The 23917-nt window shown below is 40.8% G+C and overlaps 1 protein-coding gene across 3 annotated transcripts in view; it reads right to left on the bottom strand.

The window, feature by feature from the left end:
• Positions 1 to 23917, bottom strand: part of LOC308592802 (uncharacterized protein C8orf34 homolog) — a 98652-nt gene that overhangs the window by 25006 nt on the left and 49729 nt on the right. For all 3 annotated transcript variants that reach the window (XM_081204661.1, XM_081204659.1, XM_081204660.1), the window contains exons 8-10: positions 22638 to 22773; positions 7228 to 7313; positions 4136 to 4209 (exon numbers count right to left, since the gene is read on the bottom strand). In XM_081204661.1, coding sequence (XP_081060787.1) covers positions 4136 to 4209; positions 7228 to 7313; positions 22638 to 22773 — 296 coding nt within the window. The remainder of the gene's footprint in view (positions 1 to 4135; positions 4210 to 7227; positions 7314 to 22637; positions 22774 to 23917) is intronic.

Genomic DNA, 23917 nt, shown 5'->3' with positions numbered 1-23917 from the left:
CTGATCACTGGGCTAGTCACTCTTTTAAATAGTGACGTTGCACTCATCTTTTCTGAGTGATTGTTAATCTTGAAGGCTTAACCTGCTTTCTGGAAACAGAGGTGTTCTAAAGCAAGAGGCTGCAGAAAATTCTTGGAAGGCCTAAGCTCTGTTTCTTCATTTTTCCTGTAGTTATATTTTATGTAATTTAACTACTGTACATAAAAGCTAATGCAAACCATTGATGGTGCACAGACTGGCATTAACACAGTAGAATCCTGTGAGATTATGGAAGAGCTAGTCTGCTTGCTCCAGCTCACACTGAAACAATAAACTATGGTTTATTGCTGCAGTAATGAGATTCACATGCCTAGACTGCTAACATAAGGTTAGCAATGCCAGCTGGGACAATTGATAAGGCTGACTAGACACACGGAACTAGATTCAGCACTAATCCTTTGGGGGCAGGACTATCAAAACTATTAGCAACAGCCATCTGTTAGGTGTTGCACACAGGGTTCCAAATCAAGTACCACAAGTCACTGCATAGATACTGAGTTCTAGAATGTGAAAACAGCACCATTTGGGGACAGATATTCCAACGTTTTTGCAGCGTAGTGCTTTTTATAATTCTTATACGAGAACAAATAACACATTCTGCACTTTCTGGGGATGATTTTATTCTTAGAACTTCTCTCCCGATGGCATTTCAGAGGTGCATAAGCATGCTTTTCATTTCTCAGACAAGGCTAATGTGAATCTTACAATGGCCAATGTCAGGCTGAAAATAACAATTCAGGAAAACAACTAAAAAAGGAGCCAAGATGAAATGTATTTCAGTGATACTGACGCCAGTAAAATCTGGAGATTGCTATTTAGTAATCAGCTCCTGTCAAAATTACATACAAATTAATTTGGCTGAACTTTTTATTTTTCCAGTTTCAGTTTCAACTTTATGAAATGATTCAATGTCAAAAAAAGAATGGACAAAAAGCAGTTGAACAATCTTCATCTACTCAAGATGAAATGGAAATATTTGTCACAGACTTCAGAACATGGTTAAACATTTCCGTGTTCCTGTGAATCTGTCTCTCTCATTAATCCTGCCTGAGGAGGATATAAGAAGACTGATAACTTTCCAAGCAACTAATGAAATACTCTGCATGCAGGGTAATTCACGTCATTCATTTTCCTCCTAGAGTTCACCAACTGTTCAATCTTTTTGCTCCATGAGCTTTTTTCAGGCACATGTTGCAAACGAGTCAACCTTTTTCATGTAATCTAAAAATAATAATCCTCCTCAGAGCTTTGTTGCAATATTGACAGCTATTTTTAATCCCTATGTCCAACATTAAGGTCCGTTCTACTTGAAATGCCATGTAATTGAAATTACAAGCTTTCTGCTCTGTATAGCAGGCAGCATGCCAGCACATTTTTACGCCAAAATCATACTGAGCTAGTCCTTCCCAAACCATGATTCATGCTGATGCGGACAGGAAAAACCTACACAAATGGCTGCATGTAGTAAGACAGACAGAAGCAATGCTTTTGTTTTTAAGAATTGGTAATTCTGAGATTGAAAATCTTACGTTATTGCTGAAGATAGCAAAGGTTCAAATACAGTGCTGATTTTCATAAAGAGTGGCCCTTTTACTAATAGTGTTATAAACATTTAAGATAGAAAGTTACATATACACCCGCTATTTGGTAAAGAAACGAAGGCCAGGAATCTAAATAAGAAGTCTTCAGGTCAGTAGTTTTTTGGGGTTGCCTTAGAGGAATCAGCAAAGCCAATGAACACTTATCATAGCTTCCTTTGCAAATCCTCATGACACAAAGGCAAATTATATGGTAGAATCATCTAAAAAGATGTATGTGGTAAATGGTCTGCTTTGGTGAAAGACATTTTGGTGAAACGTAATTATTTGCTCTTTATTTCCCATTGCAAATAGTCACTACATTTCCAATTAGCACCACTTCTCTGATTGTCCTATTCTCTGCCCTCTCCAAAGCCACAAAGAACACAACCGGTTTTCATCTCCCCTCATCCTAAATCTTCATTTTTCCTCAGCTGAGTTTCAAGCAGGCACGATATTCAAAACAATGGAAACTTTAGGAAAAAAGAAAAACTATCAAGAGATAAATTGATATTGAATTGCTTTGTAACGATAGGAAAACACATTATATGTTGTCTTGTAGATGCCACTAGCCTATTTGAAAACCCAGGATGACCCCTTCAACTCTTGACTTCCAGAATTTACAGGATCATTGCACTGCTGAAATCAGCACTTGGCTGAGACTGTACTCTGTGTTCTTTCCAGATGTGAATGTCTGTGGCTGAAGAAATATGAAAGGCTAGAACATAAAAATTTTATCCCAAGATGCTTGGGGGGGGGGGAACGTCTTGGTTTGATGTTTTGGAGAAGGTTTTAAAGTAGGTTACTTCACAGATAACCTCCTTATTCATACATTAGCCACCTAAGCTAAAAGCAGATATAGAAAACAAAAGCACATGCACCAAATTACAAATAAAACATAAAAAATAGTACAACTGGTAAACTTAAGGACAATGAGCTATTTATGTGCCAACAAGGAAAAGACAGTGAAGATAAAATTCTTTGTTTGTATAAAGGAAGGAACAGTGCTATCCGGAAAAAGAAATAATAATGGAACTTTGAAACTGTGGGCCAAAACAGACAAATCATGGGAGTTTCATAAATTGGATATCCCAACACTTACATTTCATTTCAGAGGTCCCTAGGAGCATCCCTTAACCAGACTGGAGATGCAGCACTGGAAGAAGGGAGAATATAATCTCTCTACCTATGTCATTTCTCTGCTCTGAATTGCCACCCAACAGCAGAAGATACAGAGATTTCCACAGTTTGACTAATAGTAATGGGGTGGGTGATTTAGATCAGGGAAATGGCATATGGCAGGGAAAGGGTTTCTGTTTGCCGCTCCCATTTAATTTGAGAATTCTCCCATGGCTGCTTGTTGAACCGAAAACAGTGGGAATCTGATCATAGTTCTCCTGCATCTCATCTATTTTGGTCTGGTAACGAAAAATTGAAAACATAAACTTAAGTAACAATGTGAGTTGGGCAGAAGAATAGGAGTTAGAAGTAAATTAAGAGTTATGAACCAAAAGCCTTGGAGATTATTTATTTAATTAGAGCATTTTTACCCTGCTCTTCATCCAAAATGGCTCTCAGCACAGCTTATTAAAATCAGGAGTGAGGCATATCGTATATATTCCACAAGTGACAAATGCCCCATTTTCTTTTTAACCGATGCGGAACAATATGCTTTGGACTCAAATTTTGCACTGCATTGCAAAATAACCTTGACTGAAGTTGCATCGTTCATGGATAAAAGTTCGCAAGCGCTTAAGCTGTTCCGTGATGTTAACAAGTGTGAGGAGGTTATGCTGTTATATAAACTCATTTTAAGAAATGAATGTCAGTACATTTATTTGATTTAGTTTCTGAAAATCAAGGGAGGCTGAAATGAGTACAAGATGTGCCATTAAGACTTGCTTTCTTGGTTGTAATAAAACACCTTATGAAAAACAGTCCCTATTTTGGTGGAGAACAAGCCACTGCACACTCTTGCACAAGCCAACAAAAATAGATTATACGATTTAGTTTGACAGAGAACACTATCATAGCTATACTTACATCACAATATAGTATTAAAAATATAGCATATGATCCAGACAGTTCAGAATTTTTAAGGTGGATTCATTTCAGTTGCAAAGCAGATGCCTAACACACCTCCTATTACAGGTTTTTAAAGTGCTTACCTTTGTCTTGATTCCGCCAATATATCTTTAAAATTACATATTAAAAATTAACTTTAAAAATCCTAAGCTCTTGCAAAACTGGAAGTACATGTTTATACATAAACACTGACAGTTATACATGCTGAATATTCTGATTGACTCTGAAAACTTGAACCAACTAATTAGTTAAATGTGATTCATATTCTAGTCCAGCGCTCAGGGAATGTGATACGCAAAACCTCCAGTATTCCCTTCAGTTTCATGCCAAATGTATTTAAGTTAATCTAGAAAAACTGAGGGTTTGTTTGTATTTATTTACAGAATTTGTGTTCATAAAACTGAAGACAGCATATATACGGTCCTTATTCTTACCTGCTCTGCTGCTTGGAGTACACTCTCCAATTCATCACTGCTTTCCATTGAAATTTCTGCTCCAGGCACTGATGCTGTTTTAAAAGATGGGGGGGGCAATAAAGAATAATGAACAACATTTTTTATTATTGTGCCCTTCCCGCACACCAACTGCAGCTGTGGAGATGAGATCAGAAGCATCTGCTTCTGGGTTTAAACTAATCATAGCTCCCCATTACGTTTGAACTCAGGGTAGTGTGGCTAGTTTATATTTAGTGAAAAGACCAGTATCGTACATTATGGTTTGAAGCTAGCTTGTTTCAATCAACTGAAGCTAAGCCAACCACATTGATTCCAAGTGCTGATATCACAAGGAACTCTGGTTTGTTTAATACTGGAAATGAAAGGTCCGATCTCCCTTTTGCAGCCATGCCAGGAGAGGGGAGGAAAGAGTACACAAAATAAAGAGTATCCTGTTGTAATAAACCTCAGCACCAGCTGATCTAGCCTTGGCATGGCTTAGTTAAAACTGGGTTGCCAAAGAAGTCTCCTCTGGTAATGAAAGCTTATTTAAATAACTTCATAGCTGTGTAAGTGATTTCTTGACTTCTCATCTAAGAAACAATTTACAGTAGCATTGGAGGTGGCAGCAGGGCACCAGCAGTGCCATCCCAATGGCCACAATGCATTGACCCAGACAGAGAAGGGATGGGGAGGGAGCTCTGAGTTGTTGGTAGCATCATCCTCGTTCTGGCAAATGCAGCTCTGCTGCCCTTGCGCACTGCTGCTGAATATTTGGGCAAATACCATTGATTTGTGTCAGTTGACCCAGAATCTGCATTTGCTAACCTTTGCGTATATTTGTAACTTGCATGAACCAACCATTCATTGCTCAACATGGAAAAGTGGCAAATTTCCAATAAAATATCAGACGACAGAACAGCATTGTGAATGCAAGGTTTACTACAATATGGAAGACATTAGGGCTTCAAAACTTTTTAAAGGATGTGATAAACACTTATCCCACCACATCACAGTGCGCATAGTGTTCATTCATAATGAAAAAACGTTGTGGGAAAGTCATTTTACAGACCTTTCTGTATCACGCACAGTTATTTTAACACAGCCTATATATTGCCATCCATGCATTGCCTTATTAACTGGGGCCAGTTTGCTTTGTTTTGCCACACGATGAGCAACTAGCTTTGCTCAGGAGTGATAACACTGTTAATCCAGAAATAATTGCTATTGTCAGAAAATACTGTTGTACTGACTTATGTTCTGATGAAGCAATTATTATCTATGAACAGCAGACTGAAACCATGGAATCCAGAACTAATGATTATGCAAGTATTTATATATATCTACATATAATTTTAATTAAAAAACTGACCCACTGGCTATGTTTTACATTAAACACGTGGACCAACAAATGTTTGCAATAACTAGCATTAACTATTGGCATAATATATTATGTAGATATATATTGCAAGTCATAGTTCACATAGTAAAATACTGGACCACAAAATTTGTTGATTGGACGCAACATTAATTTTAATGTTAAATTACGAAAGGTGAAACAACACCTTGAATATTCATATTACCTGACACAGAGTCTGTATCATGGCCATTACATCTTGGTCCAGTGTTACTCCAAGGTCGACTCTGATTCAGATTATCAAAAAGTCACTTAACTCTGTACTCCTTTCTATACCATCTGGGCCTGAGGAAGTCTTCCCCCATCATCCGAAGACTCCCCTGTAACTTCTCCTGTTCCATAGCTATCTAGGAAAATGTGACCTCAGAATAAGTTAGAGGCTTTCTAAGGATTGCATGACAGCTCTGCTAGGGGAGAGGAGGCACTGGAAGGGAAAGCCTCACGAGCCTTCTTAAGTTTCCGGATAACCCTGATCCTTTGCTGAGGAAACATCACCATAATGGTTTTTGTTATTGTTACTAATAATAATAATTCCCTGCCATTCACCAGCAGGTCCCAGGGCAGGTTACAATTTAAAATTCTGTATGAAGAACATTTAAAACAATTAAAGTAACAGGAATATTGTGAATCCTGGAAACACACGTCTCAGTGTCAGGGCAACACGTATCTCAGGGTAAAGAGATGCATCCTCAGTGTTTACTAAAAGCTGCTTAGTGAGTAGCACCTTTGTGGGGAGAGAATTCCATAGCTTATGAGTTATGGGCAGCTCCATGTACAGCTCATTGCAACAATCCAATCTGGGATTACCAGAGGATGGAGTACTGTGGTCAAGTCATCTCTGCCCAAGAGGAGACGTATCTGAACAGCTCCAGTTGAAACTGGAAATAGGCAGGCCTATTCTTCCAAACCTTAGTCAGTAGGGTTCGCTGGGAGCTGCCCAGGGTCCTGCCTTGCCTTTGCCCAGGCCAGCACTTCCCCCACAAGCCCCCAGAATACCAGTTTAGATATTCTAAACTTCATGAAACTCCCATCCCCCATAACACTCATTTAGTTGTGAGCTCTATAGGGATATTCCTTACACTGAATCAGATCAGCAGCTATCAGGATTTCAGATAAGGTTCTTTCCCAATCCTACCTGGAGAGGCTAGAGACTGAAGCTGGAACTTTTGCATGCAAAGCAGATGGTCTGCTCCTACTGAGCTTCGGCACTTCCCAGTTCTGGATTTTTAGCTAATTCATAAAGAACAAACTGCCACAGGAGAGGTATTTTGAGTGTAATCACATTGTGCCTGCTAACCAAGTTATACATCATTATCCAAACAGCAGAGATAAGCACTTTAATTCTGCAAAGCCTCAGCATTGTGCTGTTGTCTTCAAAAATAAGAGTTGCATCAGCGTTTTCCACACAGTGTTAAGTCTAATCTCAACAGGGAGTGGAGTGTGAAGAGTAGTGAGAGCAAAGAAAACAAACTTAAATAGTAAGGAACAGGGTCTGATCAGCTAAATTTCTTTCCACACATTACTGTAATTTGGTAACCGAAAAAGGAATTTACCTCCCACCAAAACTGGTCTTAAAAAGTTTCCCAGCAGATATTCTTGAATGTGTTTTTATCAGTATGTATTGAGTCGTTCAGATTATTCCATGCGAGGTAGCATAGCTCTTTCAAGAACTTACCGACGGATTGTGGCACTTCTTGCTCAAGAGTCTGAGACGCAACAGATACATCCTCTGTTCTTTCTGCCAAGTTATCTCCTTGCAGTCTAGGATGATTGAAATGGAATCAATTTTGAAGTTATATGGAACATTCCACTGATTAATGCACAAGACAACTGGACAGCTGCCAGCTTGCACTGCTAAGCACCACTAGGAGGCTGATGCCCTTACAAAAGTGTTGAAAGATCCTGGGCTGGAGGCTGCTGGCTGATAATTTAGTGCCTTACAGGTACACAGCTGCTAATGGTGCCCAACATGGGCTGTTGACTCTTTGGCTTGTATCTGCAGTGGATACTATTATTCCATTTATTAAATTTATATACCACCCTTCATCCAAGGATCTGAGGTATGAACTGGACCTGCATGCAGCTGGGGCAGCACTCTCCATACCTCCAGTAAGGGCTCCGGGTCCTCTTTCTCTCACACAGGTGCTCTGTAGTGGAAGCTAGTAGCCACACAGTGAAACCTCTCAAAAGCCACCATTGAGTCTATACCTTACCATGTAATCCATTGAAAACATTAGTTGTACAAAGTATATCTTTTAAAACATTAATTAATATTCCTATCAAAAATACGTATTTGAGACTAGCTAGCAATTTCTTTCTAAGGACTTTGGGAGGGTTTTTTGTTTTGTTTTTGATAAGTGATAACTTATCAAAGCTGCTCCATCAACAGCTGCTATGGAAATGGCTGGTGTGACTGAGCTCCATTCACAGCCCACCGGGGTTAGCAGTGGGATGACAGCTTTGTTTGGGAGCTGGGCGAGAGGCTCTGCCTCTTACCAAAGCTGGCCTAAGAATACCAACCACTGTTAGTCTCCTGTGTCTCCTACCTGGAGCTGATTCAAGTTCTAGAAAAGCATTGCAGATAAAGGTTCTCTTTAACCTCTCCAAGGTAAGCGCTGACTAAGCTCTGTCCATTTCCATCTTCATGACTGCTGCACTGATCAAGGCTGGTACAATGGGTTGGTTAACGTACTTGTTCAGTCTCAATGATTTTGCTAAACCATTTCTGAGACTAAACTAACATTCCCCAATTCCCCATGGCTTACTGGCTGGGATGTTCCAAGCTAAGTTTTAGGTAGCAAACACTTGGTGTATGAATGCAGATTCATGCTGATGGAAGATTGGAGAGCTGGACTGGATGAGCTTCTGATTTGCAAAGTAGTAAAATATCACACATTTAGATCACATAGGAAAGAGAACTTAAGTAGAAAAGATTTCTTATCCACAATTTTGAAAAGCTTTGTTCACAGTCACAGTATTTTCTAAGACTCAGTAATTACTGAAGTTAGCTGAGCAATAGCAAGCCTGTAGCTTCTTCTTGTTTTGCTTTCTCTCTCTCTCTCTCTATATATATATTCATATATTCTTGGCATCTGTTTTTTCCTTTTTTAAAAAAAGTTGTGCTTTCTATAAATATAGCTGTTAATTACAAATGAAATTCATAGCCTTTAAAAAAATGTATAATGTATTTCAGGAACGCCGGAAATATCCAACCTCATAGGTGGGCTTCTCTCTACAGTGCCAAATTACTTGGCAGGAATTTCAGTAATATAGAATAAGAAAGATTGATCAAAGACAAATATGCCTTGTTCCCCATCCTACATGTAATGGAAAAGAGGACATAGAAGACACATATCTACACTGGATGGGTGCAGATACTAACTAAAATCAGGCCCAGTGACACCCAGAAACATGGATTCAGCAGCTGCTGAGGGCCACAGTCACCTTCTTCCAGTCTCCTCTTCCCCAGATGTGAGTTTTTGTTTCCTCAATTCGTGCCACAACTGGCACTGGCACATCCTTGGATGTCCAAGACTGAACTTTCTATCTTTCCTCCTAAGCCTGATCCCCTTGTACACTTTATTTATCCACAGGCAATCCACCCTCCTGAACATGCACAGAGCCTTGGCTTTATCTTTGCCTTGGCAAATTTCTGTTCTCTGGGCTAGATTGTCTCACTTTGGCTTCTTCTAGGGAAGGGCAAGGCTGTCAGTTAAGGTTTCTCTGAGTTGCTTTCTCTCAGTAAAGCAACCAAGTTGTAAAAGCAACCAAAGAAGATTAGACGAATTCATGAAGATTTACCACATTATTTTAATGTTTGTATGCATTACTTGGCTGGAGAACTGTATTGCAAAATTCAGAGAAGTGTGAATTTCAAAAGCTAGCAGTGTTTTAGTTCTTGTATTGCTTTGGAAAGTGTGAATTAGACAGGTTTGCCTCTCAATGCCAGGTGAAGAGAATTTCTCCCCTGCCCCTAGTTTCTTCACACCTATCCAGGACTCAGCTGCTAAAATAATTTGTTGCTGGACCCTCATTGCTCCACCATGCAAGCATGGAACTAGTGGGAAATGAGCATTTTAAACCCCATTGTGATGTTCCACCTTAAATCCCTACGCTGGCTTCCTAAATCCAACACAAGCTCCTTGCCCTTACCTTCAAAACCATTCATAGCTTGCATCCACCTGGTACACCCACACTTATATCCTGATATTTCCCTGCCTGTGATCTTCATTATTCCAGCTCTAAGCACCTGCTTCTAGCTCCCACCATTTCACCCTTGCTGTACTGTATGCCTGGAACTACCTCCTCAGGATAAGAGATTTCACCTCTCATGCTTCATTCTTTCTCAAAACCCACTTTTCAGTGAAGCCTATGGCTAGTTCCCATGCTCTACTGTAATTCTATTTGGGCACATGTCTCTTAAACAGTTGCATATTGCTCCTCTTCTTACTCCTTCCTCCATTTTCCTCATCAGCAATCAGACTGATGAGTGCTATACCAGCTGCTTTTTCTAAGGCTTCTTTAAAGGTAGACCCACATATTATGCATTGCAAAAATCTAACCTGGAGATTACCAGAAAGCCCTTTCCGCCCTTGCAGCGGAGAGGGTGTTGCGGGCAGGCTCCTCCCACATCCGCGGGGGCTTCCCTTGCCCCCGCGAGACTTGGGGGAATCCCCGGGTGTGTCTTCAACCCTGCCCGCCAATCAGCGGGCGGGGGAGGCGTGGCCCGGGCTATTTAGGGCCAGGCACGCCCGGGGACCGCCCTCTTTTCCCCTTCGCCCAGCTGAGGAGCGGTTTTCCCATCCCACCCACCCTTAGATTAGCTAGTCTTGGCCTTGCTATGGACTCCGGTTGGTCGCCGCAAGGGGCCTGGTAGGAATTTTTCCAAGTTGGCGCAATTTCCTGCCTTTTGGTTTTTTCGCCTACCTCGTAGCAATCGTCACAACTTTCCCGGCATTGGCGTTTAGGCATTGGCACAGGGCAATGGTTAGACAAATGGAGGGGGGGAAGGAAGCGCCATCACCTTCCCCCAATATGAACTGGTAGTCCGGTAGAGGACTCCGGGGGGCGTGGCCTTGTCCGAAGCCTTGTGAGGTAGGGCCCCCGGCACGCCCCCGAGCGGTGACACCCGTGGGATCCTAGTTGGCGTACTTCAACAGGACTCCCGCGGTTGTGTTTCAACCCTTCCCGGTCACCATGCCGGGTAGTCGATAGGAGCCAATGCCTAAGGCCAATACCTTCAATTTCCGTAATCAATAAAGTTGTGGCCATTTACGCCCATTAACCTTATATCATTGTGTCCGTGTCTTCATTTCATTGGGGGAGGTAACTTGCCACGCAACACAGACAACAATAGGTAGGCTACTATCTGGGGCCATCAGTTGAAGTTGACAGAAGGCACTCAATGGCACTGGGGCCACTTATGTCTCAAGTGACAGTAATGGATCCAGAAGGACCCGCAAGTGACATACATGCTCCTGGCAAGATAAAAATGTAAAATGAATAACTGAATCCTTATCTATGTCACACAGGTGGTATCAAGGCCACATTTTCTTTCCAGTTTTAAACAGGGTTTTATGCGAACAACAAGTATATAAAAGTGTATCATATTACTTGTTTTACTTTCTGCAGCCACTCCTAAAAATGTTCATGAAATGACATCAGAGTTGGAAACTGACAATTGCTTTGTGGAATTAACTATAGGCTTTCTTTTTAGTGTTCTTTCTGATAAAACCTCATCCATTTCACTCTTCTGATAACTTTTAATATAGAAGACTATCTGGGAACTGTAAGCAATTACTCATTACAGCCTGAAGCTCTAGGGAAGTCAGTTGCTAATTCTACAGCAGATTATCACAATATGAAAGAATGTTCATTTAAAGTTTGGCAATAGTTTCCACATCTTGCAGAGTTTTAGAAATGTGAGACACGATCCATCTGGAACATCTACATAACTTCTTTTTTCCCATTGCCCATAATCATAAAACATAAATATATTAACATAGCCTGAATTTCATTTTGTATTTCCTGAAATGGTTTTCAATGAGCTGAGCTCATTCCTGTACATATTCAGTGATTACTAAAAACAACAAGCACTTTTGAGTCATCAATGAAGAAGCACAACACATGAGTCTAGTGATGTCCCAATGCGTGTAGTCCTTTGAGTTGAAATACAAATTTCTGTGATTTAAAATTCTCATCTTCAGGTATTTCCAAGTCTGGCTCAGGTTTTAATTTGAGCCAGAGAACCACCACCTCTCTGCTCCTCTTCCCTGCCCTATAGCAATGTCTCAGGCATTAGGATCTCAGGAACATGTAATTTTCCTAATGCACCAGTTACTGCTCCCTTCTCCTCCTCCTCCTCTTTAGTTACCCTATTGCATCTATTCATCTTTACTTTCTCATCCCATCCCCATTGCTGCCTCAAATTCCCTGCTGTCCCTTACATCTCAAGATAACAAGCAAAAAAACCAACTAAGTGGCTTCCTTGATTTTGCTGCAGATCAGGGTAGGCATGGGAATGGTTTGGCCATGGCGGGACCATCACAAAACATTTTTGTCAACAACCATACTATCCTTTCTAAGACTCCACTCTCTTTCCTCCTACCAGTGCTAGTCACAGATCAGTCACCATTTGAGCATTGGAACCTACTAAGTATACCAAAAGGTGTTTCTTTCCCCTGCTAGCTCACCCCCACTGCACTGAATGCTTCTTCAGAGGGTTTCCCTACCTTCGGGACAGGTCCTTTGGAGAATATGCAGAGCTCAGATTGGTGAGAGAAAGGGAGAGAGACTTGCTTTGCATGCGGAGTGCCAAGCTCAATAGCCCTACAGATCCTGGGCTATATCTATGTGAATGTATATCATACATGAAGGGTGAAAATAGACATTATACATGGAAGTAGTCTGAATGCTCATTCTCTGCCCTAAAAGCAAATCCCTCAGAATTTCAAGAATGGAGTTTGAAACTATTTCTACCACCCTTCAAATTTATGCCTATCTTATTTTAGTTTTGTTAATGCAACGTGATGGCCCAAGACTAGGCTCCCCATGCTGTCAGAGAAGGGAACCAATGACAAAGGGTGTGGAAGACTAAGTTTAGGAGCCATCTGAGGAGAAAGCCTCCGAAGCAACCCACCTATAGGATGCTCCCATGGAAGGGAAGCTCCAATGGTGATGTATCCATCCACTGTGCATAGGGATGTAATCTTACTTCCCTCCTGTGACTCAAAAGACTCATTCCCTTGCAAGCGTCCACTCCACCGCTGTAAGACATTCACCTTCCTGTGGGACTATTTGAGGCCATAGTTGATTCTAGACTATGAGTGGCGCAATATTTCAAGCACTGTTTCCTTAAATTGCATCCAGTTTAACCTTGAAACCAGCTGCCACACTGTGCTGTCCATGGTCCTGACCACCACAGTCTATCCTGGACTCTTGCTGCAAACTTCTGTAGGCTCCAGCCTATAATAGGGCGCTTAGATTAACCTAATACAAAACTACCTGAGAGTAAGCCTCATTGAAATGAACAGGGCTTACTTCTGAACAGGCATATATGGGATTGTGCTGCTAAGCACATATTTAGGGAATGCTCAGCCATGTAAGAACTGTATTGGGCAAATGAACCAGGAGTCACCTAGATTTTGGAAGATATACATATGTGTTGGTTTAGTTTTGGAAGTCTGATTTTTCACATTATACTGGGTTTTAAAATATACATTCCCCACTAGTTTATTTAGAAAAGGGATCATCTATTATTTACAGACCACTTACTATAGTAAATGTTGCTATAGGCCACATACTATAGCAATAGCCACAAATAAAACTTTAAGGCCTCAATATTATCTGAATATGAAATACAATGGTACCCTGGTTCTCGAATTTAATCTGTTCTGGGAGTCCATTCGACTCCCGAAACGGTTCCTGCACTCAATTGGAAGTTGTGGAAGCCACGTTGGACATTTGGCTTCTGAAAAACATTTGCAAACCGGAACACTCACTTCCGGGTTTGTGGCATTCGGGAGCCGATTTGTTTGGGAGCCAAGCCGTTCGACTACCAACCTGTACTAACCTTTCTAGGTTTCAGATGTAGGTACAAAATTTCCATTGAAGACTAAAGATTCTCTTTCATTTGATAGGTTATTCAGCCTAACAAATGTCACTGTTACAAAATATTGTGTCAGCAATCCTGTAAACATTTACCTTTGAGTTAAATGAAAATACTTATAAGTAGACATGCATAGGGTTTTACAGCACATTACACTTTTTTCTGTGATTAATAAAGATAGATAAACTTGGAATTATCCTTCTAGAAACAAAACAAAACAAAACCACCTGTGGCATAAAATGACTTAGAAATGCACTGAATTTTGGCATGGGTGTATTTTCTACTCCAGCTAATGTTAGCAGACTCGGTTAATAAAAACAACAACAAACAAACAACAAACTATCGCTTTTTCACAGAAAAACAGTCAGAGACAGGCCACCAAAGAGCACTGGAGTCAGATAATACAAAGCTTACTTGCTACAGGCAAATATAAAGCCTGGTTAAGGAATTAAGGTTTTGCTGTTGTTGTTTGAAAATAAGTTTCATTTTCTATTTTAGATACAAAAGAAAAATCTCAGCTTCCTCTGAAACATACCACTAGTGAAAAGTAAACAAAATCTTACTGGAAGCCCTTTATAAATTGCTTCTGATACAAACCAGTGACAGTTGTAATCTGCTATTAAAACAAGCCAATAATAGTAGACTGCTTCTTAGCATTCCAAGCCAGAAAAGTGGGGGCAGATAGAAAACAGCATTTGTATGAGACACATCTCTTCTTTCCCACTGCATCTTTATAAAACCGTGCGGAGGAAGTATCCATACAGTCTTCTCCTGTTTTCCCCTCCATCCAATAGCTAGCATTAGTATTAGAATTAATGTCCTGTGTAATGGAACTATTCAACCTTTTCTTAAATTTAGCCTGTGTCTGACCTGTCATGCCTGATGAAAAAATATATCAACATTGCCTTAAAATTCCAAAAGGAACATTTTTTTTCTTTCTAAACTGCTGTTTATTATCCTTCTAAATTACTGCACACACATGGAGCAGATTCATTTTCTGTTGCTCCAGCAGCTAAGACCTGTACCAAGGGGTTCATATTACAAAAGAGGGGATTTCAGCTCAACATTAGGAAGAGCTTCCTGTCAGTAGAATGCTCAGGAGTGGAAAAGACTGCTGCAGAAGGTGTTGAACTCACCTTCAGTAGAGTTTTTTTAAGCCACAGGAATGATTGTCACCTATTAGGGATGCTTTAGCAGTGGAACTGGACTTTTGAGTCCCTTCCAACTCAGTGATTACACAATCGAATAGCCCTTTGCTTGGTAAGCAATTTCTCTTTAATTGAGACAATAAAGAAGTTTATTGGAAACTTCTTATATGATTTATTAATTTATATACCATTTCATACCAAAATAGTCTTCTGTTTACAAGAAAACTGAAATAAACAATTGTTCAAGCATTAAAATATAAACATCCATAATTAAGATTGCTGTACCATGTATTGATCTAAAACATGGAAATGGGTTAAATTTCTGAGCAGCTCACAGTCATGACTAGTGATGGGAACTACAATTTCCAGGGTGCAATATAAGGCACAAAAAGCTTGCATATGCTAACGTAAGCCAGAAGAGAACTTTTGAAAGCAGACGACTGGTTTCCTCTAAATATTCAATGAAGTAAATAATGTAAACACCAAGCCAATTCCACACTGAGCCAAATTACAGCAAAGAAACCCATGTAATTGCAGTGGAGCAAATTCCTGTTTGTGCCACTACAGTAACCAAATCAATACCGCCAAACTGTAAAGACGCACTGCTAAAAACTGATGCAACACCTGTGTAAACATGCCTCACTTCAAAACTTGTGTTGCTTCCTGAGTTTTACATCCTTTGTTATTGAAAACATAACTCATTCAAAACTGTATCCTCTTCAGTTTCATTATATGAATGAGCTGGAGATGTTTCCAAGTTAATATATTTACCAATACACCTGCTTGCCCATATCTGTTTGCAATTTGTTTTAAACTGTTTTTAATGCTGGATGTCAAATTGTTGTAACCCTGGGACCTTAAGGCAAAGGGTGGCTATACAGATGATGATGATGATGATGATGATGATGATGATGATGGTTTTTAGTACTTAAAAATTTATTTAAGGGCACCTATGCTATCAATTTTGTTTCCAAATCCCTACAACATTTCAATGCATCAGACTAAAATGTTTTAATACCTGAGGAAATGTCATACATTGAAATTTTCAGGAGGAAACCTTTTCTGCGAGGGTTTTTTCTTGCATTTTCAAAAGCTATTAAATGTGGTTGCTGAAGAGTTGTAACCCACCCTGGGACCTTAGGGTGAAGGTGATACATGAAATTACTACTACTATGTATTAGATTCTGCTTCAGAAACAGATGCATTGCTTATAAATGGAAGAGAGGGGAAATACTGCCTTGAAAATTTCCCCATTTTATCTATGAAGTTCTAATGTTATAGATTGTACATTTGCACAATACTATTTGTGCAATACACAGTGCATTAAGTCACAGTCCCATACATAGTTGGTCAATATTAAAGCATGGTTGTGGTTTAAAGCATGAAACTAAAAAATACCAAATAGTTAAGGGAACAAGCATTTTGATACTTTCTTTACAAAATTAGGCAAACAGGTTTCTTGGATTGTCCTCTTAGCAATAATTGCATGTGTCAAAGCAAACAGAAAACACTTGCAGACATTTGTTTTTTAAAGGACTAAAACAACTTTAAGACAGACTCAGTAGGAATATATAATCTCTTAATAGATTATGCAACAGAAGGACAATTAAGGCTGCAGTTATTCCTCCTTTTCCTTCACATAGAGAGCAATTCCTTTTGACAGACCCTATAACTCTTTAACAGAGAATGTTTTGATTATCACATCATCTTTTTTTCAATGTTGTTTCTGGATTTACTCAGTGGGAAAATGTGGTCAACTAGGGAAATTCTATGCCCCATGAGATTTTGGTTAAGCTGGAACATAAATCTCCTGTCTTATGTTGTTTGTTTCCCATGACAAAGCTAGGGTTTTGGAAATAATGAGACTTAGCCATTTCTTTCAAAAGGGGAAATTCACAGGGAGTTCACCATGAAATTGATTTAGCAGCATGGGATTCAAAACGATAGTAGTTCTTGGTTTATTGCACACATTTTTCATTTAGGCACAATTCAGTAAATAGTTAGCACTACTGAAACCAAACGGGATATAAGTGTGAGTAACTGTGTGCTTATAGCTTTACAGTCTACCCTACATTTGATTGAAAATGTGTTCACTAAATTTGATGTACATTTAGGATTAAGGCCATACAGGCGAATCCTCTATTTGTTTTTTCAGAAGTATGCTCCACAGAAGTCAACAGGACATTTTTTCAGAGAAGGAGGTATTAACAAACCTTTTATTCACTTCATAATCCACTGAACTCATGCATTCCTCCACATTTTCATGTCACCAGGAGGCTTCCAATAAAGATTTAGGTGACATTTAGCCATCTATTATGAAGCCAAGGTACAAGTGATGGTAATTATACATGCACCAGGGAGTGCTGCTACAAAGATTGCATGGGAAATTATACAGCATGCTAGCTATCTCAATAATTTTGTTGTGATTGGATACATCTCATTTCCATAACATGTTTAGTGTTGTTGATTTTTTAACGTGTGATTTATCTAGTTCCAGGTCCAAGTATTTTCAAAGCTTACCAACAAACTTGGCATACATATGGTAGTCTTCTTATAATTTCATTCAGATCATATAATTTGTGACAGTGTGTGATCTATTTATTTTGAAATTACACGTAACTCATTCTTTTGTATAAAGTTGCAAGCAGAAATTGTCACATTTTTGTGGGTTCAACAAAAAGTGTTTCATTCCCAAGTATCTTTTGGCAAGAGCTGCAAGAAAGAGATTTGCCACAATGAGAATGCAAGTCAAATTCATAAAAAATTTCCCTAACGTCTTGTAACCCACCTTGAGAATGTTGGATGCGATACACAACTCGACCCATCAAAATTAATAAAACTAACATAGTCATGTTCATTAATTTCAGTGGATCTTCTCTGAATAAAACCAATTGACAGCCTTGCTTAGCACTTTATAAATACTCCAAAAATGTAAACAAAAAATCTGCTCCATGTCTTTTTTTATAGTTATAGGTAATCCATGGTCATGATAAATGGAAATCCTCTCACCTGGTTGCAGAACTTACATTAAGATTTATCTGTGAATTGTTATTTATAACCTGCCCTTCCTCTATACAGATACAAGAATGAGATACAGCATATAAAAATACGCAATGGAATCATAGAATTGAAAGGGACCCTGGGGATCATCTAGCCCAGGGGTCTGCAACCTTTAAGACAAAAAGAGCCACTTGGACCCGTTTCCGAAAAAACAACAACAACTGGGAGCCGCAAAAACATTGCAACATTTAAAACAAATATAACACTGCATATATTGTTTCTGGCCTTAATGCTATATATACAGGATCGTGCAGTCAGCTGTCAATCTCAAGAAAAAAGGACAAATTAATAGCTAATTAAAATATTTGATTTACAACCAGGTAACCAGGTTAATGGGACTTTTGCTCCTGAACCTCAGTGCTCAGTGTCTGCACATCAGGGCTGTAAGACGTCACCTTCATTTTCACACAGGCTTGCAAGCTGTCATCTGTGAGGCGTGATCGGTGTTTGTTTTTAATATAGTTCATGTTGGAGAAGACCTGCTCACATACATATGTGGAAGAGACCACAAGGGCCATCGAGTCCAACCCCCTGCCAAGCACAAAACACCATCAGAGCACTCCTGAGATATGGTTGTCAAGCCTCTGCTTAAAGACCTCCAAAGAAGGAGACTCCACCACACTCCTTGGCAGCAATTCACCAAACTTTCACCAAACTTTCCCCTGCTTAAGTTTAAAAAGGGGCTTCGCTTAAAAAGGGGCTTCAGGCAACTAACTCCACGTGGAATTCCACGCGACCGCGACTGCATAATCAATGCCACAAAATGCCAAAGAAAATTAACCAGGGCCCCAGTGAACCATAAATCATAATCAGTGCCTGATGTAAATAATAATTAATAATGAGGGCCCAATGTCATCCTCGTCATTATAAAAATAATCCCTCTCTTCGCGCCGCCCAGCCTCCCAAGAAAAAAAACCCACTTCAAACGGTCACAAAGCACAAATTCCACGCGACCGCAACTTGCTATGCCCAATAACCAATGCCCCAAAATGCCATAGAAAATTAATCAGGGCCCCAGTGTACCATAAATCATAATCAGTGCCTGATGTAAATAATATATAATAATGAGGCATTCGTCATTATAAAAATACCTTTTTTGACACTTTTTATTATTTCTTTGTTTGACCCCTCAGAATTACTCCTCCTCATAGAAATAAACATTAAATTAACAAGTTACCTTTTTTTGAGTGTGTGTTCTTCACTCCCCTTCAAAACAGTGACCAGTGTATATGCCCCCTTTCAATGCAGCCTGCTTACAAAGGTGGGACGACAAAGACCAGCAATAAGCTGTCGCATAACGTTCCCCAAGGAAAGTGTTAGCTATTCACCAAACTTTCCCCTGCTTAAGTTTAAAAAGGGGCTTCAGGCAACTAACTCCCACGTGGAATTTCCTATAGTAAGATGGCGGCCACCTCAGAAGACCACATGGGCAGATAAGATGGCTGTCCAGCAATCCGGTTACCCAGCAATAGCACAGCTGATTCCGACGCTTTTGAAAGCAGCCGGCAAAGCAAGTGTTGGAGCTCCGAAGCCACAATGCTGCGCATGTGACCAAATAGCGAGGACTTACTTTGCTAGAGACAAGCCCCGACGCTACCACAAGCCTCCCTCTCTTCGCGCCGCCCAGCCTCCCAAGAAAAAAACCCCACCTCAAACAGTCACAAAGCACAAATCAGTAAACATAATAAACATTAAATTAACAAGTTACCTTTTTTTGAGTGTGTGTTCTTCACTCCCCTTCAAAACAGTGACCAGTTTTGAACAGTGGCTTCAGGCAACTAACTCCTCCGCCTCCTCCCCTCGCGCCCTCCCCTCGCGCCCTCCCCTCGCCTCCTTCCCTCGCGCCCTCCCCTCGCCCCCGCCCCTCGCGCCCTCCCCTCACCCCTCGCCTCCTTCCCTCGCGCCCGCCCCTCGCCTCCTTTCCTCGCGCCCTCCCCTCGCGCCCTCCCCTCGCCCCTCGCCTCCTTCCCTCGCGCCCGCCCCTCGCGCCCTCCCCTCGCGCCTCCGCCCCGGAGCCACAGCAAAGGCTTTAAAGAGCCGCATGCGGCTCTGGAGCCGCAGGTTGCCGACCCCCGATCTAGCCCAACCCCCTGCAATGGAGGAATATGCAGCTGTCCCATACAGGGATCGAACCTGTATCCTTGGTGTTATCAGCACCATGCTCTAACCAACTGAGGTATCACACTATAATAAAACCATAAAATTCATATAAACCAATAGGAGTAGCTGAAAACACAGGATAGGCTAACCCAAATAACCACTGAGAACACCTGGGCAAAACAAATATGTCTTAACTTAATAAAAATATCAGCATCTTCCACAGTTTTGAGGCGGGGACAGTCCACAAGTAGAGTGCCACTGTAAAGAAAGCTTTCTCTTGTGACACCACAAAGAGCAGCTCACCCAATGGTGGATCATGGAGAAGAAACTCATTCAACAAGCTTAAGGCACAGGCAGGATGATAGAGGGAATCCTTCGGATATTTGAGTCCCATGACATTGTGTCATGTTCTTTTACACTGTAGACTGCATTCAACAGATATCCCTCATCTGTTAAGGTCATCTGATGACCTAAACAGGCCATATGGATCTCAGGGTACTGCATTACTCAAAGAGTCAGTGATTATAGAACAGAAGGTAAAAAAGGTAAAGGGACCCCTGACCATTAGATCCAGTCATGGCCGACTCTAGGGTTACGGCGCTCATCTCGCTTTATTGGCCAAGGGAGCCAGAGTACAGCTTCTGGGCCATGTTGCCAGCATGACTAAGCCGCTTCTGGCGAACCAGAGCAGTGCACGGAAATGCCGTTTACCTTCCCACCAGAGTGGTACCTATTTATCTACGGTACTTGCACTTTGACGTGCTTTTGAACTGCTAGGTTGGCAGGAGCAGGGACTGAGCAACGGGAGCTCACCCCGTCACGGGGATTCGAAAAGCCGACCTTCTGATCGGCAAGTCCTAGGCTCTGTGGTTTAACCCACAGCGCCACCCGCATCCCAAGAACAGAAGGTACTTCAAGCCATATCAGATAATTACACCTAGCAATTGCCACCTAACAGTAGCATCATACACGTACTGCCACTGTGCAATGGGATGGTGAGTATATATTGTATGATATATAAAAAAAGGTTTATAATCAGAGCAAGTACTCATTCAGTTATAAATCCTGCTTCTTCTGCAGTCAAGTCCTTCACCCACACTGTAAAAAGGACAAATCCTCACCTCATTTAATCGGGGCAAATTCTGGGGCAGCAGTCAAGGCTAGAAAAAGCTCAGAGTTTAACATATAGATAATTCTGTCATCTGAGGGCAGTCAGGTTTTGTCATGCTATTTGGTTGTTTGGGCATATGAGGCTTAGCATTTTGTTCCATTTGATTTAGCAAAAGACTGACAGAATAGTCTTCTGGTGTAATCAAGAGAGGACTAAGTATCAGCGGTGACAGCTATGGGTCAGGGATGTAAAACCGCATCTTGATTTATATTGCAGGGTTTAAATCCTAAATGGTGGGGAAGATTTCTCTAACAATGACAACACTACATTATGATTCTACACGCGAGGGCATGGGGGTATTTCTGGAAGTGTTATTCAATCAGTATCTCCAAGCAGGCATCCGTCAAAAAGTGGCAGCCTCAAATCAAAGAGGATGAAGTTTAAAAATAGGACTGGAACATGCTCAAATTTCATCCTGATGCCATCACAGGTTCCCTTTATTTAAAGGTATTTAACTTTATCTGGAGTACCACAATAGAATAGCCAGCAGCAGAAGTCAAGAAGTTAGAACTGTCCCACACACACACCCCTCCCACAAATAATGTTCTTGCTAATCACTTAAGTGATTGAGTTTGGCTAGTTTTGTCAGGTGAATTTCCTTTTCAAAAAACGAGTCTTCATTAAAAAAAAAAAATCAAAGGGCTCGAAGTTATTATTGCCTTCTTAGCTGATTTGGCTGCTTTGCTTTTTTTGCTCTCATACTGTAGATGGGGAAAAAATCAGTTCCAAAGCCAGAAAGATTCCATATTGATTAGGTTCCTTCCAGAAGGATAGGATTATGAAGTGTTAAAAGGCAACTGTATGAAACTCCCCCCAAACACACATGCAACTGAATCTTAATTTACACAGGTGCATTTTGAAGCTATAAATACCCTGGATCATCTTTGAAAAGCCACAGAAATTCAGGTAACTAATCAAATTCAGAGAAAGAAAACTGAAAATAGTTCCAAGCTGTGACATAAAGCTGATAAGTATGTGAAACAATTTGGTACATTGTTGGTGTGAATGGTGTCATGTGCAAAAGTAACTTGAGCAATCGTGTTCAAATCCACAAATCAAGTCAAGTGGTAGACAGAAAAATGTGTTAATAGTCCATGCTAAGAGGGAAAGATCTCTGGCTTGCCAAAGGCTCTATTCAACCCCAACTCCTCCTTATGAACTTGCCAAGTCCTAAGACCTGATAAAGATTCCACTCAAGATTTAATTTTAATTAAGAAAGCCTCCTCTTTCAACAAAACACCAGACACCACTGTTTCTCAAAGCTGGCGCCAGCAGCTGTGGCTTCTCCTGTGTCTAGAATTTAGGATTCTTGAATTAATTTCTAATGTCACTGCAAGTCAGGGATAAAAAGGACAGTTCCTCTATCCAACTTTAAGATAAAAACATGTATCCTGTCCTTTCTTTTAGATAGCTGGGCGAAATTGTTGCAAATTCCAATATGCAATAAGCATTTGCCCCCGGGGAAGCACAAAGAAAGAAACAAAAATCTTATTATTTACCTGGCACACCTAGCACAGATGTTCAAGGTGACCTTGGCTTGTGGTTCAGCTGTATGTGTACTTCGGGTTTGGTTAAATTTGCTCCCAGAAGAAATGACACTGGTTACCCCTTCCATTCTTAAATCATCAAGATCCTCTGCAAATTAAAAAAAGAAGCAAGTATATCACTAAGTAAATATTTGCAGCAACACATTTGCTTTAGAAACACATAAATTGCAGATTCAGCCATGAAGCTTACTGGGTGACCTTGGGCCAGTCACTTTCGCTCTGTACCAAAAACCTCACAGGGTTGTTGCAAGGATAAAACGGAGGAGTACAGAAACTATTCACACTGCCTTGAGCTCTTTCCAGGGAAGGTGAGAGTAAAAGGTAGTAAAGTAAACATAAATTTAAAATTCCCATTCACCATTAGCCTGTTGTGAAAGACAATTATTTAACGTGAGGCAAGGATCAGCTTGGTAGGGAATCTTTAAAACCACAAGCATGGAATGCCCTTGTTAACGGAAAAATCCGAGGGCTCCCTTGGACAAAAACAAAGACACCAACCAGGATAACTTGGAGCAAAACAGCAGCCTGTAGGCTTGGCCTTTATTGAACTGTTGCAACAGGGTGCTCCCCTCACTTGCAGGAGAGAGAAAGGACACAGAAAAAATGGTGTGCAAGGTCTTATAAAGACTTTTGAAATTCCCATCCTGTAGATCAAGACCACCCCCAGAAACATCATACATACATCACAGAAAGGAGGGGTTGAGGGAGGAGTTGTGGTGGTAACCTGAGTGTCCTGTCACCTGGCTGGTTCCCCCTTTCCCTCTCCCCATGAGTACTTTCCAGGTGACAGAGGGGAGTTTGCAGTTTCCTGCCCCCAGAGGGAAGAGCTGATTATTGTCCTTTGTTCCAGTCTGTGCTGAATCCACTCCCATATGCAAATTCTTTGTGATCTTGATGGTCCTCTGTCTCGGACCATCAGGGTTGGCATAGCAACTGGGCAGGGCTCCTGTGGATGTGCTGGTATGCTGAAGGGATTATGGCTGCCCTGTATCAAACCTTCCCCATTTTGTAGTCCTTCCTTCATGGAGTAAAATAAAAGTGGGACAGTGCAAATCCGATGTATGGTTGATTTTCTATGAATTTATAACAGATGCATAGCGTATGTAGTGTGTGAGTGTGAGTGTGTGTGAAGGTTGTACAAACTGAATGATTGGGGGGGGGGTTTCCTGCTACACCCTCCACCCACCCACCAGTCAAAGCCAGGGTAAGCAATAATGCAGATATATGTGGGT

This window comes from Podarcis bocagei (assembly GCF_964188305.1).
Source record: "Podarcis bocagei genome assembly, chromosome: 8".
In the NCBI taxonomy this organism is placed as follows: domain Eukaryota; kingdom Metazoa; phylum Chordata; class Lepidosauria; order Squamata; family Lacertidae; genus Podarcis; species Podarcis bocagei.
Note: the sequence above shows the minus strand (reverse complement) of the source record. Positions and strands in the feature narration are given on the sequence as shown.